Raw genomic sequence first — 18,128 nt, forward strand, 5'->3', positions numbered from 1 at the left:
ATGTTTACTCTAAGAGGAGACTGTTGTGAAGGACAAGATCTGGTCTTTGATATCTCAAAATGAGCCTCAACTTGTACCAATATCCATGGTAGTACTATTCAAAGGCTTGCTGGTTTTTAGAAAATATATTTTCTTGGAGTTTCTAAAGTCTTTGGTTTCTGAAATAATCTGTATTAATCCAGGTTGATGGGACTTGTGGAAAAGCTTTACTTGAGGGTGGCAGTGATCACTGCGTGAGCTTGTTCGGAAACTTGGTGAAAGAGTGCTTCCTTTGGTCAACCCAATTTTATCCCAAGGGCTGGCCTTAACTCTCATCTTGGTACTGTTACTCCAGCTTTACTTTCTCCATTTAATTAAGTCACCCAAACAATTTCACAAATGACTTAATAAATAGAAATTAATTATTTTATGGACTTCAAAAAAAAATTCAATTGAAATATAATTACTAATTAAAGTAATTCAAAAAGGCTAAGATATTACTTAATTACATATATTAAATTAAAGAAGTTGGTCAAAAAATAAAAGTGAAGAAACTAATTATATATATTTTAAATTCAAACCCAAAAAAAAAAAAAAAAACCTCTACCGACGAAAGTTCGTCATTTGAGGTTTATGTCGGCGAAATTTGCAGGATTTATTTATTTATTTTAAATCGTATAGCCGCGCGGCTATACTATTATATATTTTTAAAAAGACCTGCCAGCGCCTAGGCGCCACGTGTCAAACCGGTAAAGCCAGTCGGCTATACTATTTATAATATATATTTTTTAACATGTATATCCGACAAGCTATACTATTTCTTTAAAAAATTAAAAAAATTCTAGTATAGCCGGCGGCTATACTATTTATAAAAAAGAAAGAGTACACGTGTGAAAATAAGTATAGCCGCTCGGCTATACTATTTTTAAAGAAACATTAATGAAACTGAGTACCGCCGCCCGGCTATACTGTTTTTAACCAAATTAAGGTAAACGAGTATAGCCGCGCAGCTATACTATTTAAAAAGAAGGCAAAACTGAGGTGGGTGTGGATGTTGGGAGGAGAATGGGATATATTTGTTTTATTTTATATTAAATTGTCCTTGGATTGCCTCAAATTGAAACCACGGACACAAAAATGATAAAATTGAAACCACAAGGACATTAGTAATAAAAATGATAAACCATATGGACCAAAAATGACTTTTTGCCAAAATAGAATTTTGAGGAACTTATATTTGAAGAACTCAATTAAGATTTCCAAGAAGAAAAAAGAAAAAGTTTTAGTGCTAAGTGCATTCTAGCCATTGGGGGTTAGCCAACTGACGAGTGAGAATAAGGTAACGAACGAAGATGTTGATATGTCAAATGTTTGATTCCCTCCAATACAACCAACAACAAAAAAATATTTAGTACGAGATATGAATAGGGTTTGGGTCATATTAGAGAGACCATCTTTAGAGACCAACTTGTGTATCATCTCTCTAATAGAAGTGGAGACCACTAATATACTAAGTCCCACCTTTATTAGAGCATGTCCACCCATGAAGGCTAAGGCAAGGCAAGGGCTGCCACTATTCATGTGAATAGTGTCAGCCTTGCCTTAGTTGGTTCCACCCTTGGAAGGCTAGGGAAATGGCAAGAAAAAAAAGAAGATTATGCAACAAAATATAAACAATTTAGAAAGTGAATAAAATTGTTATGTATTTATAGGGAAAATATCTATAATTTTTTGGTATTTTTTTAAAAAAAATTTGAAATTTTTTTGGATTTTTTTGAATTTTTTTTACTCGCTGACGTCAGCGTAACATCAGCGCTGACGTCAGCGCCTTCGGGCTGCAGCCTGCAGCCCAGGCAAGATCTGCCTGTGGGCTTGCCCAGTTTGATGGGACCCACCATTTGCCGGGGCCATTTCTCTGCCGCTGGAGCTCTCTTGGGCTGCCTTGGGGGGCCTTTTGCCCAGTCTTGGCTCAAGACTGGACATGCTCTTAGAGCAAGTCCACCCATAAAGGCTAAGGCAAGGCAAGGGCTGCCACTATTCACGTGAATAGTGGCAGCCTTGCCTTAGTTGGTTCCACCCTTGGAAGGCTAAGACAATGACAAATACTATTCACATGAGATATGAATAGATAAATTTGTATAGAGTTTTTAGTGTGGGAAGTAAAGAATATGCCTAGGTATTTATTAAAAAAAATTCTGGAATTTTTGGTATTTTTTTTCCTTTTTTTTTGGTTGCTGACGTCAGCATTGCATCACCCTGCCCAGGCAAGATCTGCCCGTGGGCTTGCCCAGTTTGATGGGACCCATCATTTGCCCGGGCCATTTTTCTTCCGCTGGAGCATCTTTGGGCTGCCTTGGGGGGTCTTTTGCCCAGTCTTGTGCCAAGGCTGGAGATGCTCTTAGAGAGATGGTACAAGGCAGGCCCAATTGGATTTATTCAATGACAACCCAACCCATCTTTAATGTTAAGCCCAATTTACCTTGGCCCAAATTAAGTTAGATTTTAAACGCCAACGTGCAGGAGTTGTTGAGGAAGATATCTGGTCAATTTCTGACCAAAAAAAAGATATCTGGTCAATACCTCAAACCTCGCACGCGTTTCCGTATAGATTTTTCTCCGTCACTGTTCTAGCCTTCCGGCCAATCGTAGATCCCCACGTCGTACAAAAAAAACACAAACCCCCAAACGCGCGCTTTATTAATTTCCGCACATTTTTTTAAATTCTAAAGGCCGAAACACTGTGGGTCCACAACCTACCCCCTCTGATCCATTTCAGAAATGAACATCGGAAAGACACTTTTACCCTTACTTATACATCCCCCTTTGGGCCCTTTTTCGCAATAGACCTATCACGTGCAGGGCTATTAATGTAGTTAACAGCCACGCAACCTCCATTTTTATATTTCCAACGAACTTTCACCTTTTCCGTGCTTATAAAACAACCGCCTTCAACACGCTTTCCTCATCTGCAAATTGCTTTAGACGCTCTCTCTTTCTCTCACGCATTCATTCAAACTTTTGGCTCAGATCAACTGTAAGTAACGTTCTCTTCTGTTTCCCTTTACGTTCAAATTTGAAATCTCTATATAATTTTGTTATAATAATTCTTCTGTATAGATATATAAAGTCAATCATTACTCTGTTTTTCTAATTTTTCCGAGATTGACAGAGCCTGAATATTAGAACAAAGTGCAATTTATTTTTAAGAAAAAGGAAAAAAAAAATTAGGTGATTAATTGATCAGTGTAATATACATAGAATGAGTAGTAGCAATTGTATTGGAATCTGTACCATGAGGCCATGCTGTAGAATTCTCATGGGCTATGGCTCCAGAAGTTCTTCAGTTTTCGGTTCAGCGCAGCCGAAATTGAACGATTTAGTCACTCATAGTTTGTCGAAATTACAATCGAGACGTCAAAAACGTAGCTGTAATTCTCAGATTGTAGGGTACATACGTGTAATTGATCCGAATCGGAGGGTTTTTAGTGTTTCCGATTCGAATTGGGGTCAGACTAGGGTTTGCACGGCGACTGGTCGTGTTGGTAATAGTAGTAGTAGTAGAAGGGGTATTTTAGTCATCCCAAATGTAGCGTCAGATATTAGGAACCATTCGACCTCGGTGGAAACTCAGGTTAATGGGAAGACCTCCTTCGAAAGTATTTATATTCAGCGTGGGTTGAATGTGAAACCTTTGGTGATAGAGAGGATTGAGACAGATCATGGTGATGTTGTCAGAGAAGAAGAGTCTAGGGTAGAGGTTAATGGCTCAAATGTAAATGTAAATATAGGTAATTCCAAGGGTTTGAATGACACCAAGAATGAGAGAGAGCTGTCTGATATTGAAAAGGAGGCCTGGAGCTTGCTTCGGGATTCAGTTGTTAGTTATTGTGGGAATCCAGTGGGAACTCTTGCTGCTACTGATCCGGCTGACAAGACACCGCTCAATTACGATCAGGTCTTCATTCGAGACTTTGTCCCATCGGCACTCGCTTTCTTGCTCAATGGAGAAGCTGATATTGTCAAGAATTTTCTGCTTCACACTTTGCAGTTACAGGTAATGTCATGATTTTTAACAGTTTCACATAATGTTGTGTTGTCATTAGCTTCACTAGTTTCTGAATGTAATTGGTGGAATTTGCTTTTCTCATGTGGATCATATGGTTTACAGTTTAAAAATTATATTTCTAAGTAATATAATACTTTTTATCCACAATTGGAGCGTTAAAAGAACTTACTACTATTAACACAGTTGATGATATAGGATCTCTAATAAAACTACAAGAAATGGCGCTTTTTAAAATGTCTGAATTTAATGTTCAACAAAGCATTTAGAAGTACCAAGGTATTTTACAAAATGGGATCACCAAATGATTCTGGAGTCATTGAAGCCACTTATCTGATTATATGGGTATTTCTGTTTTCCTTGAAAATCGCCGATGACAATACTAAGTTATTTGTTGTTGGCGAACTATACGTTCACACTAGGTCATCGAAACAACTTTCTGTCATGTTAATATGATAATGCTATAAATTGTTCTTCTCCCAGAAAAAATTCTTGAAACAATGTTAATTCAACTTTGTTGCTAGAGTTATTGATTCTGAGATTTTTTTCATTGCCCCTTGCTTTCCTTGTATAGGAAGTTTTACCAGTTTGTTACTTTAATCGATACCCCTATGGTGATGTAAGAACAGAAATTGGCATGCTGTTGAAATATGTTTTGGTAAATTTGATTCCTCATTGAGCATTGGCACATTTTTTTGACATCTCTTCTAATTAACTTTGTTTTGGTCTTTTGTTAGAGCTGGGAGAAGACGGTTGACTGCCACAGCCCTGGGCAAGGGTTGATGCCGGCAAGCTTTAAAGTTAAGACTGTACCTCTTGATGGGATGAATGGAGCATTTGAGGAAGTTTTAGATCCTGATTTTGGTGAATCAGCCATTGGCCGTGTTGCACCTGTTGATTCAGGTAATCTAATTGTATTTTGCTGGTGGCTGTGTCATACGTAAAGTACTAGTTCAGTTTTATTAGAGTTTCCCTATAGCTGCTCAACTGCTGCATATCTTTTTCTTTTTTCTTTTTTCTTTTCATTTTGGGTTGGGCTAAGTGCTGCATACTTGATGTTCAATAAACAATCTTTCATGGTATAGTTTTAGGAGAGCATATGGGCATTACAATCTTAGAATTGGCATAAATAGTCTCTGATTTTTGTTTTAACTACTTTGACAGGGTTGTGGTGGATCATCTTGTTGAGAGCTTATGGAAAGATCACTGGTGATTATGCATTACAAGAAAGGGTCGATTTCCAGACAGGCATAAGGCTGGTCCTTAATCTGTGTTTAAAAAATGGATTTGACATGTTTCCTACCCTGTTAGTCACTGATGGTTCCTGTATGATTGATAGACGGATGGGTATTCATGGACACCCTCTTGAAATCCAAGTAAGTTGGAAAATTTAAAAATGTGTAGTGCCTTTGTACATGTCATATCCTAGGCTCCTAGCTGGATGCTGCCCTGTGCTTGCCTCCTTATTTGCCCCATTATCTTGCTTACTTCTTATTGCCTTTGGTTTTATTTACTTAACAAATCTGATTTTACAGGCGTTGTTCTATTCGGCTCTAAGATGCTCCCGTGAAATGCTCATTGTCAATGATGGCACCAAAGATTTGGTGGCTGCAATCAATAACCGACTTAGTGCACTCTCATTTCACATGAGAGAATATTATTGGGTGGATATGAAGAAGATCAACGAGATTTATCGTTACAAGACAGAGGAATATTCTACAGATGCTGTCAACAAGTTCAATATCTATCCAGATCAAATTCCATCTTGGTTAGTTGATTGGATTCCTGAGGAAGGTGGTTACCTAATTGGCAATCTTCAACCTGCTCATATGGATTTTAGGTTCTTCACTCTTGGAAATCTTTGGTCTATTGTATCATCTCTGGGTACCCACAAACAGAATGAGGGTATTTTAAATTTGATTGAAGCCAAATGGGATGATTTCGTGGCTCAAATGCCCCTTAAAATTTGTTACCCTGCTCTGGAGTATGAAGAATGGCGAATAATTACTGGTGGTGACCCAAAGAATACGTGAGGCTCTCTAAATTTTATTTTCTTTATTACTACCACATTGTTCTGCAAATTTCCTGACTAGACGCATAACTTTTTCTGCCGGTTGAAATTTTTACTTATGCACTGATTGTCATCACTTGTAGGCCATGGTCATATCATAATGGTGGGTCTTGGCCAACACTCCTATGGCAGGTATTGATTCATTCAATGAGTTTCTTTGGATTGTCCCCCCCTTTCTATTGGGTTCTTTTTGTGGAAGGGATCCAGACAATTGGGAGAGTTATTATTACCATATTCCGCAACCAGATTATCTGATTTCTGTAACTGTCCTCTGTTATTATTTCAGTTCACCTTGGCTTGCATCAAGATGGGGAGGACCGAGTTAGCACAAAAGGCAGTTGATTTGGCAGAGAAAAGGCTTTCTGCGGATCAGTGGCCTGAATATTACGACACTAAAAGTGGGAGATTTATAGGCAAGCAATCCAGGCTTTTCCAGACGTGGACGATTGCTGGTTACCTAACCTCAAAGATGCTGTTGGAGAACCCAGAGAAGGCATCATTGTTGTTGTGGGAGGAGGATTATGAACTTCTGGAGACTTGTGTTTGTGCTCTTACCAAAACCGGTCGAAAGAAGTGTTCGCGCTTAGCTGCAAAATTTCAGATTGCGGTTTAGCGAGAAGGATCTCTTTATGCTCATAGGGATTCTTGGCACAGTGGTGAGGGTAACTAATAAAACCATACCAGATGATTTGGTGGTGACTTGGTCTAAAACAAGAAAAGGCATTAGAATTTCTCTAACAGCCAGCTTGTGTAAAATACATGTTCTGTAGAACATCAGATTGATTTGTGGTTGAAAGGCTGAGTTTTAGGAGAGCCTTTTAGCCCATATAGCCTATCTTTTTATGGCTCAACAATTCCTTTGTATCATGTACGCTGTTTACACAATTTAACAAATTGCTTTTCTTATATCATTTTGTGGATCGAAATTAGGTTTGTCCGAGTAGATTATTTAATCATTCAGCTTCTGTGTCTGCAACTTAGTTCAAGATTATTCAACTTTAAAGTTGAATTGTATGATCATCGTATCGAAGCAAAATACAGAACAATAAAAGTAAAAAAAGATTTCCGGAAAATGAGTCGTTTTGCAGGTTTCTGTGTTTTTTCTTCTTTTATTGTTAAAGATTGCTCAGGTTCCTTAAGCTAAGTTGCAGGACGCAGTTGGGGGCCCACATTCTGTGTTTTCGGTTCAATTCTTACCCCCTACATTATTATAATGTCATGAGCTGAAAAACTTACCTATCTCTGGGTCCATTTTCTTAGAACACACATCACATGACCACTTGTATGCACCCGAAATAGGTATGTCTTTCTCGTTTAGCACGCATGAATGAATGAATGAAGATAGGAGGAGAAGGACGAGCAAAAACAAAGGGTCCATAATCTCATAAATTATTCTATCTATGCCATGAGCTGGAGGGGGTCCATTGTATCGTACGGTGAGTCCCCCGTGCATACACCAAAATTTTTTCCTCTTGAGAACTGCACCAAGAAAGATGCCTGACTTTTTTTAAAACACAACAAAATTTTAAATAAATAAATATATACACAAGACACACCCCAGAAACCTAAGATGTCCACAAAATCATTGTTTTAGTGGAGTTCTAGGTTTAAATATTACTAGGGCACTCTTCCTTTCTTCTAAATAACAATTATAGATTTATGGCATATTTACTAATCCGTAATTGGATTAGGGGGAATTGGATTGAGGAGAGTTAGATTCCGGATTCCTATTGAAGTTGTTTACCAAACCATATGGATTGAGGGGAGTTAGATTCCATATTCCTATTGAAGTTGTTTACTAAACCATAATGAATTGGGGTATGAGTGATACTAATTACTCAAATGTCCTCGTTGTTAGGTTAAAGTAGATGACAAATTTGAAATTTTGAATATTGTGTAAGGATATAATGGGTAAAAAAGATGAATTTCTAATGGGTTCATTATCCAGGAATTAGAATACCACCTCCCACCCAAGAATTGAATTCCTCCAAAATCAGGAATTCAATTCCTAATTTTGTCTGGGCCCCACTTACTTTTCAATTCCTTGATGTGAAGTAAACATATGAATCCTCCATATGCGGAATTCAATTTTAAATGAGAATTCCAATTTATGATTAGTAAAAATACCATTAGAGAAAAACTTTTCTTCTTTTCATTGATGATTTAGGTACGACATTTTCCCATTTCTAAGTACAAGGTCTATGACTTGAACTATTGAGCATGAAAGACTTTAGGAAAAACTGCAACCCGAAAAACCTAAAAAAGAAGGAAAAAAAAAAAACCAACTTGACTAGATGCTTCTTTCATATTTTTACTGCCTTTATTTTATTTTCTTTTACTTTCCATTGCTGCCCCCGTAATTTACGAAGCAAGTTCATCGTTTGTCGAAGCTTTGAAGAGGTTAAGCCGGGTGTCACCGAGGCGGAGAGAGTAAAGAGTGTTCTTGTACTCACCCCAAGTGAAGGGTTTGTAGAGACGAGGCTTCTCTGGTGTGACCATTTCTGGAAGAGCATTGATGCATGCATTTAGGGGTGGAGTTGCAAAATATGCCATGGACATTCTTGACTTGGAGTTGGAGGAGTTGTTTAAAGCTCTGTGCCTCACGCTCACAAATCTTCCATTTGTCATGGCCTTCACATTAAGGGGCATTAATTATTAGATAAAACACAACTAATTAATCAAACTAGAAGCACATTGTAGATCATATACAATTTAGAAAATTAATAAAAAGTTTGAATTATGTACGAGTAGTTGTTTTCGTTTCTTTTTTCTCCGACCAAAAGGAAGTGTCTTTTATCCCAAGACATGACTACCTTAAATGAGCACCTATCTTAGGTTGCATCTGGGTGTCCTTTGAAGAAGTTATGGCAACCATATCTTTTATGTTGTTTTAAAGTTCTTTTAGCTACTTTGGAAGAAGTTATGACTACTTTTTCTTTTCTTTCTATTTGTCTACTAGAGGAATGCCTATTCATCAATTCTTATTGTTACGAACGATCAAGGATTTTACGCTATTTTGTGTTGAGGAAAAAATTTATTGTAACGGGTTTTGTATTTATATTATATCTACATCGCATCTTTCATCATATAATCACGTGACAAGAAATGTATAAAATCCAAATTGCATAGACAAATTCCAAGCACATATATTCAAAGGAAGAAGTATCCTTAACAAGGACCCAACCAAAGGGAACATATCCTAATAAATGGCACTTGCTCGACTGACTGAATAGGTGGTTATGATATTCCTCAGAGAAGTTTAGGAAGAAAGCATTGGAGAGAGAGAATCTAGGCTGCCCAACCCAACAGCCCCTAAATGGCATATTGACCAACTAACAAAACCACTTTTCAGTTCTATCTGGCTGGCTAGTCATTCAATTACCCAATGTCTAGTCATCAATCGCCCCCGTCCCCCACCACTAACTCTGATTGGTTATGGACTGATATGGTGGGCCCCCACTTCACCATCAACACAAAAAGCTTACATGCAGTCAAAATGGCAGTGATTAACCCAAATCAATTCTCAGTCAGTTTTCAATCAATTCAATATCCAGTTTCCCAGTCATACTTTTTAGGATTGTTATGATTACCATGACATGAATAGAGAGAGATAGAGAGAGAGAGACCAACCTGCAACAGGTCACCCACATTAACCCAAAATGCAGTGGGGTCAGAAGGAGCAGGGACCCACAGCCCATCTTGTGGAGAGATTTGGAGGCCACCTACGTCGTTGGATCTGAGGAGGGTCAAGATCTGAGGGTCATTATGCTCCCCAAACCCTACCTTGCTGCTGCAGCTACTGTTGATGTTGTTGGTGCAGTCCTTGTTTAGATGATGTGGGTAGTGATTGAGCCTGAAAAAGGAGTCATTTTCAACGTCCCTGATCATCCTACTGAACACTGATGTGTCTGGGACCCACAATCCCTCACCAATCAAATCTAAAATCTCACATGCCAAATCCTTCATTGCTTCAATATACCCACTCACTGCAGAGCTGTAAAATGTACCACAAAAATACCCACTCAATTCATCAGCAGCAAGCATACTTACAACTCTGACTCTGACCCCTTTTTTTTTTCCTTCTTTTTTTCCCTCTGTTTTAAAATAATAATAATACTAAAGTCATTGCAACTGGGGCATCTTCCATCTAATTCTGGAAGCTGTTTCCTTTTTTGGCCCATTTAAAAATTCACACTTCTCTTTCAAAACCCAACAAAAATATTATAATAATGATAATAATTTAGTTTTTTTTCTTCTTATTATTTGATATGATTAGACGTTTCTTGATGTGCCAGTGCCAGTGCCACTGCCGCTGCTGCTGCCTCTGACTTGTCATTCTGATTTCCCAATTTTCAATATTATAATAGTGCAACAGTATTGTACTGGATTTCACCCTCTTCTCATTTCCTAATTCAATAATGGAGAAACACAAGCAGCTCTCCTCTCCCCCACTTGCCGTTTAGATTGCGTGTCGAAAATATGTGCTTGTGTTAAAATATCCTAAATTTGTTTGTTCTCTTCTTCAAATTCTACAATTTAATTGACAGCTTATCCCACCATCCGGGAGAGAATCATCTCCCTAAATTAGTTCCCATGTGAGTTTTGAGAGTTGCTACGATTTTAACAATTTGCGTGAAAAATGGTTATTATATTTCTTCATGTTTATTCTCGGAACCCACCAATACAATAGATCTCACTCTAATACACAAGGTAGTATGACTAGTATTTTTGTTATTTTTCATTTTAATTCTACTAACATGCACTAGAAGAAGTCATTCAAAAATAAAAACAACCGAGAACAAGCAAAGAAATTGAAATGAATTCAAAAGAAGTAGAAAAAAACCAAGGTGGAAAAAAGAGTGAATGCCTAGTAAATAATGAACAGTTTGTCTAACCCTACACCAAAATTTGTTACCCTTCCCCCGACCGTCTTTCCTTTAATATATTCTAGCTATAAAGTACCTTCATCATAAATAATGAAAAACCCAAGGAGGTAAAAAAGCATAAAACTAAAACATGCAAAAAGAACAACAACAAAAAAATGTAAAGCAATAAATAATTGTTGTACCTGAATTTGGTAGGCTCATTTGAGATTGTTTTGGATCTTTGAGCAATGGAGATTGGGTTTGTGTTGAACAAAAGGTATTCAACCTCTCCCATATCACCAGTGAAGCCTATGGTCTTGCAGCCATAACCGAAGGGAATGGCTGGCCCGGCTCTTTGCTTCTCGGCCATTGTTTTGGCAAAGAAGCTGAGGCTTTGCTCCTCCAGTTTGGCTACAATGTCTTGAGGGACGCCGTGGTTGATGACCTTGAAGAAACCGTAGTCCTCACAAGCTTTGACAATGAGATTCCTCACTTGGGACCTCTCGGCCGAAAGGTCGATGATGGGGAGCTCAATGGCCTCAATCTTTTCATTGTGAATTGGGTTTGGAGAGGCTGCCACCATGGTTGTAAATTTGCTTAATTTGGAGCTGCAAATATCTAATAATCTAAGAGATATGGGTTGTAGAAACTGAGAAGAGAAGATGAGGCTTCTAATCTAGCATAGCTGTCTTACACTTTGTGTAGCGTTTGGTTTGTGTGTGCAAAAAGAGAGAGAGAAAAAACTGAGAGGAGGGTTTTGTTGTAGGGGGAGAGTTTGGAGAGGCAGTGATATTTGATGGGGTATTTATGGGCAGAGAGAGAGAGAGAGAGAGAGAGAGAGAGAGAGAGAGAGAGAATCTATGTAAGCGGTTGGGATTAAAGAAAAGGGTTACTTGGGGATTCAGGAATCGTCGACTTGTTTTTGGGTGAAGTACAACTAGCAAATTTCTGTCACACGAGAAGGTTGACTTAATTGTGCACTCTTTCCTTGACTTGGTTTTCTGCTATTTTCCTATTGAATCATCTCACTAGCTTTATTGGGTGATGCTAGCATATGTTAGAAAAACGTGTGTATGAGTATTTGATCCCAAAAGGAAGCTACAAAGAAAAATCCCTACAAACTCCTCCCATCCATGTAATAAGCAACCCAAATTTGTTGATGCTCAAATTCATGATGTATGAGTAGAATGTGATGAGATTGAAAGAAAGTGAAATTGGATTAGAAACTTTGGTATCTTGGAAATTCTAGAAACATTCCTCAATGTATATCCTTTATCTTTCATCCCTTTCGAACAAATCCAACTGTCATTGAAGTAAAGTAATTGGCGGTGGTGGTTTCAGATTGCTTTCTATAGTCTAGTGTGGATGTGCTCAAATCTCTTATTATTTTGACATATGGAGGATAAAAAACAAAGTTAAAACATAAAAAGGAGAAGAAAAAAAAATATGATGAAATGTAAAAGGTACGCTCTCTCTCTCTCTCTCTCTCTAATGTCTTATGCTTCATTTGAAAGTAAGCCTGCCCTTTGACCCATCTCTTCCACGTGTTTGAACACTTTTCATTTTGTTAAATTTCCTTTTTATTCTTCTTTTTTATTGTAATTTGTTGACAACATTTACCACACCTTGGCATGCCTTTATAATTGCTGACCATTCGACATATTTCTAAGGAAACAAGCATGACATTCCACGTATGTGTGATCATCTAAACTTATAACCTCTTTTTTTTCCTCAAAAAGTAAAAAGAAAAAAGAACAAAACTTGTAACCTTTTGTTGGGCAACAACTCTTATCCCAAGATACCGACTTCAGCTCCCCATATTTTTCCATCCATCCATCCATCCATCCTATGTCTAATCGTGATAAAGACAATACTAGGCATTAGTATTGGTCCATTTTGGTTTGTTGTTAACACCATCTTTAATTGACCACGGCATGTAATTCTTTCTGGCTTTTCGACCTAGGTTCAAGGCATCAAGTCTTGGCCATGTCCAAATCGATGGAATATTAATGTTCATACTTAGAATTTAGGGGAAGTGAGGACGACCAATTACGTGGTCGATTAGGAATTTTAAACGGTTCAGAATTTGACATTTTTTTATTTATTATATTTCAACTAATCGGATTATTTAATCAGTTTTACGTACTATTTTACATTGGAATCAAAATTAGAATGATGTTCTTTATCATTAGTTTTTATAATAAGATTGCAACACTTGATAGTGCAAAACGCTCGGGTTAATTACAGTGGCTGCCTTCTTACATACTTGATAGACAAGTTTTAATTTGATTAAGGGAATGAATAATCTTTTGATTTTGTTAAAAGTTGATTCTAGCTTTTCTAGGGTGAGTAAGATTAACATGATGGGAAGTCGTTTTCTCCCATGTAGCTAGACCTAGACAGGTTAATTGACATGAAGCATCACAAAATCTTTATATAACTCGATATGTGGCCACCACAATATGCACATTACAAGGTTAAAAGGTTTCTTATTTAGAAAAATAAAAGTAAAATCACTATACACAATCAAAAAAGTATTCTACGTGCAAAACGTTTCTGATGAGTAATATATTTTTATTGTAATTGATTGATGAATTGCATTATAAGATTTAGATTCGATCAATTGTTATAAGTGTGGTCATGTGGTCATGATCAATCAACAGTTATCAGTGGTCTACGGATAGTTAGATGATTTGACCGGAGCTTTAATTTCTTAACAAATATGGATATGCTTTTGAAATACCAATGGTAGTTGTTGTTGACCTCTATGCAATAGAAGCAGTGTTAATTTGCATTCCCATGCAATCGTCAGACCCACACATGCACTTACTTCAATATAGTTTGAAGGCAAAGACCGAGTCGATGTCTCAATCCGACTCTTCTTCAAGTTATTATTTCTTTTCGTGTTTGATAGAGACGGTCGTTGAATATGATATATGGATATTGTTGATTTCACGCCTTGTTATTATATTTATATATTTTAAATGTTTTTTTTAATTTTTAAATTAATATAAAATAATGTAATCTGTGTACGCATGAAGTTGTGCCTCAAAAACCATCTTCATCTTTGATTTGCAGTCGTTCTCGACAAGATATTGATGTTTTGCAACTGGCAATTAATAAGACTTATCAGACAAAGATGCGACTATATTATTATTCGGTATGGAAGAGATACATTAATTGAATCATACAAGCTATCATATTCATCATTATTGGCTCTAATTGCAACATATAATTATTCCACAGAAGAAATTTTATCTACAAAATTCACAGTTTTATGGTTCTTGGTTCAGCCAACGGTCATAATTTTTACATATACTATTATATTATCATTAAAAGAAGGAGAATCATCTTGGTAAGTGGATGTAAATGGAATATCTAATATACCTCATCATTTTAAGTCATGGTAATATATATATATATATGTATATTTTTAAAAAAAACTGAGGTTGGAGTACTTTTACTGACGAGAATCATGCGTGTCGATCATAAATTAAGATGAATAAACTGTTATAGGTAAACGAATGACTCAAAGATGACACTGATTATGTGTATTGATGTGTAAACCCTAACTACTGCCTATTACATTGGTAGTTAACAATCATTTTCCACGGTCCAACAAGTGCTATAATGTCATTTCGATATCAAACCAACAGGCTTTATTTGCATACCATGTGTCTAAATAGTGCATTGATTTGCTTTCGAGTTGAAAATTAGCCAAAATGTGACCAGGTGATAGCAATATGAGCATTTTTGACATGAACAAAAGCATGCAGGAATGCTACTGGCTGCCCATTTGTGACCAAATCAAACTTGTGACATCAATTATGTGTGCCCAATAACCAAAGATTCAATGTAGACAGCTAGTAAAAAAAATGTATAATTGTAGAAAAAAAGCTAAAAAAAGGAAGGTTCCATATTTGGGTAGTGAAGAGCCAATATGCTTTCCGTGACTGAGTTTCAGTTTTGACAGTGACGGAAAGGCGTGGCAGATTAGCCTCTGCTTTTTTCTCCATCTATGGAGCTTAAAGAGGACTTTTTTCCTGTACGGCAAGCAAGCAAAAGAAGGAAATATGTATATATATATGTTTTCAGTCGAATATTATTATTATTATTATTTTGAGAAATTTATGAACTGGTCCTGCACACACCAATGAGATCAGCCTAGCTTGCTAGCTATTATGTAGATGAAGATTGTTGATTATAGCTAGCTAGCTAGGATGTGTATTAATTCAACTCTTATCAAAATGAGATTCCTTGAAAAGGATAGAAACTGATTGAATATATCCATCTCTCCATTATCAGCACGTATAAGAAACTGACTTGCTACCCTCCTCCTACTTGTTTTGGTAAATTTCTTAATTTTTAATCGGAGTTGTCTCTGTACAAGTTAAAGGATTTTCTAGTATCTTTGAGTTTGACTTGAGTTTAACCCTAAAAGAAGTAGAAGAACATGTTCACTTTCGGAGACAAAGTACGAGATGAAATTTTCTCGCATTTACTAATGCATAATGAATTTTTTTTCTTAAAAAAATATGTGTGGATTTCACCTTAAAATATATAATTAAATACCTTCAAAATCAAGAATTTAATCGACTAGGTGGAGTAGAATTCCTTCCGTCATTCTAACGGAGTAAACATGCCATAAAAGCAATGCCAAAAACAAGTAGATAATCCATTATCCTAGCTACGCTTGTGACCTTAAAACTAGTTGAAACTTGGCATGGTTTTCCCAAATTATCCCATCGTAATTATACATTGGTAATTAACACATTTGATGAACTGAATCGATGACCAGCCAAAAATATTAAAAGCCATGAACTGAACAAAAATAACAAGTTCTTTGAGTTTGTCAAACGGTCACTCATGAATAGAAAAATACTGAGAAAATTATTCACACATGATTAAGATGCATCGATCCATGTGGGTGTCTTTATCATATATATGGATTTCTTTTTTCTTTTTTCGTAAATATGAAGGATGTGGGGATTAATCCCCACTCGGAATTCGGCTTGCCCAAGCCAGAAAGTAGTTCCAATGGGTTTCGAACCTCCGTCATTGAGACACTAGGTAGCTCGCCTGCTGGAGGTGACAGTTTGCCAATCGCACCACACATTGGATATATTTTTTATCAACTTCAAACACAAAGCTTAAGATAAACATGAATTTTCCATACTATATCCAATTGATGATGATATATGCCAAATTTGTTGAAAACCATTTAGCTGGTCCTTTTCTGAAAGTAAATCACGTCCCACAACAATCATCATCTACGACAAGTTAGGTTTTGAAATGTTTCTTTAATTTTCTTTTTCTTTTTCTTTTCAGAGAAGATCCCTTTTCTATTAACTATGCTTTATTAATAAGCACAACATAAACAAAAAACAAAAGAGAGAGCCTATATAATCATAATCATAATCACAAATTGAATCAAGATGGTTTGGCGCCTGTTAAAAGCGGTTCCAGCGAGGAGCCCTTGCCAGGGCAGGATGGGGTCCAAGCGCCAAATGCGTCTTCCAACAGGCCTAAGCTGCCCGGGCAGCAGCTGAGTCCCACGAAACCAGGTTAGCCTGTAGGCAAAACGAGCTCGTGCTCTAGCCTAGGGTTGCTGACATCAGTGATGATGTCAGCAACAAAAAAAATATTTAAAAAAAAACTAAAAATTTCCAATTTTTTATAAAAATAAATACTTAGTCATACTCTTCACTTCCCACATCAAAACTCTATACAAATTCCTCTCCTCATATCTCATGTAAATAGTGGTTGCCATGACAATTGGTGGAAACACCATAAACCTTTTGTAAGGGCTGCCACTATTCACATGAATAGTGACAGTCATTGCCTTGCCCTTGCCCTTTACCATGACAAATGGGTGGAAGTGCTCTAATGCCCTGAAAATTAGTTGTTGATAGTCATTGACATCAAAAGTCAAAAATACCGTGCTTGATTGAACCCATTAGATGTAGACCAAGGGCGGAGCCACTAGAAGACCAATGTGGTCCACCGGGCCCCCTCTCATTTTTATATTAAAAAAATTATTTTATATTAATATCTTTTATGATACTTCTAATATTTCTTGGGTTTTCTCTTTAAGTTTACATTTTTTTTTTCATGTTTTAGGTGAATTTTCTAAAAATTTAGTATACATATTTTTTACACAAGTCCTTCAAATCAAAGAGTCATTTTCACCCATTTCTTTAGATTTGTGGCTATTTATTATCTTATTCTCCATATAATATATTATCAAGTTTCAATTTAATTTTTTTGGCAAATTATCAAGTTTGAATTGGGTTGACTTACTTAATTAATATTGTTAATCTTTCTCTTATTTTTTTTTATTGTTTTCTCTTTGCCTGTGGTTTGTTAGGGTTTGTAAAAGTTTGAATTATTCTCTATTGAGTTCAATGAATCTTTCAATTAATTTGTAGATTACCAAAAGAAAAAAAAAAGTGTAAAGATGTCATTATATATGTATCGTGAGTTCGAATTATTTTTATAAATATTTTGTAAGAGGTCCCCTTACACATGAAATCCTGACTCCACCGTTGATGGAGACAATGTAGTATGCTAGAAATGAAATATTCGTTTATTAGAATTTAGAGGGTTTGGCATGTTATTAAATTATCGAATTATTAATATGCACTATATATTTAAGTATATGGTTGCAGTTAATCAATGATCTAGTCCACATTAGCATTTTAAAGACTTGTGTTGCAATATATAATGTTTTGTGTCTCTTCATTTATTATTAATTGATTTTAAATAAAATACTCGATGTATGTTGAGTTTTGATAATGACGAGAGATCAAATACCGAGCCACACGTGCTCTGCATTATCTAATATAAATTGTCCAAGTATTTTTCTCAAGTCAATTGAATTTGCATGATATGTGACATTGCTCCATCAATTTCTTTCTACAAAACACACATTCAAAATGAGGAATTACATTGCTCAAAACTAAAACGAAATGTGTGGGGTATGAACGTCACCATATATGCAAAAGAAATTCATTTTTATTCCAAAATTTCCACGAATTCATTGGTATATATTTGTTTGACCAAGATTGCGCCCTTTCATTTTCCCTAATTATTGTTATTTTTCTTCAAACGCATGAAAACGATTTGTTGGGTCCCTTGTACGCCCTATTCC

The 18,128-nt window shown here is 36.4% G+C and overlaps 2 protein-coding genes across 2 annotated transcripts; one reads left to right on the plus strand and one right to left on the minus strand.

Annotated features, from left to right (window-relative positions):
- The first annotated feature begins 2,917 nt into the window (after nucleotides 1-2,917).
- A/N-INVC (Plant neutral invertase family protein) lies at nucleotides 2,918-7,019 on the plus strand. The gene is made up of 6 exons (XM_021952797.2): nucleotides 2,918-4,033; nucleotides 4,780-4,945; nucleotides 5,207-5,418; nucleotides 5,578-6,071; nucleotides 6,197-6,245; nucleotides 6,400-7,019. Exons 1-6 carry the CDS (start codon nucleotides 3,239-3,241, stop codon nucleotides 6,724-6,726), a joined length of 2,043 nt encoding a protein of 680 aa, XP_021808489.2. The 5' UTR covers nucleotides 2,918-3,238; the 3' UTR covers nucleotides 6,727-7,019.
- Nucleotides 7,020-8,242: 1,223 nt separating this feature from the next.
- Nucleotides 8,243-11,798, minus strand: LOC110751742 (gibberellin 2-beta-dioxygenase 2-like). Its single transcript, XM_021952247.2, has 3 exons — nucleotides 11,182-11,798; nucleotides 9,744-10,107; nucleotides 8,243-8,744 (listed from the first exon to the last, which is right to left on the minus strand). The coding sequence occupies exons 1-3, from the start codon at nucleotides 11,559-11,561 to the stop codon at nucleotides 8,475-8,477; spliced, it is 1,014 nt and encodes a 337-aa protein (XP_021807939.1). The 5' UTR covers nucleotides 11,562-11,798; the 3' UTR covers nucleotides 8,243-8,474.
- Nucleotides 11,799-18,128: the final 6,330 nt, after the last annotated feature.

The sequence above is a fragment of the Prunus avium genome, chromosome 1, assembly GCF_965620075.1.
Source record: "Prunus avium chromosome 1, drPruAviu1.hap1.1, whole genome shotgun sequence".
NCBI lineage: Eukaryota > Viridiplantae > Streptophyta > Magnoliopsida > Rosales > Rosaceae > Prunus > Prunus avium.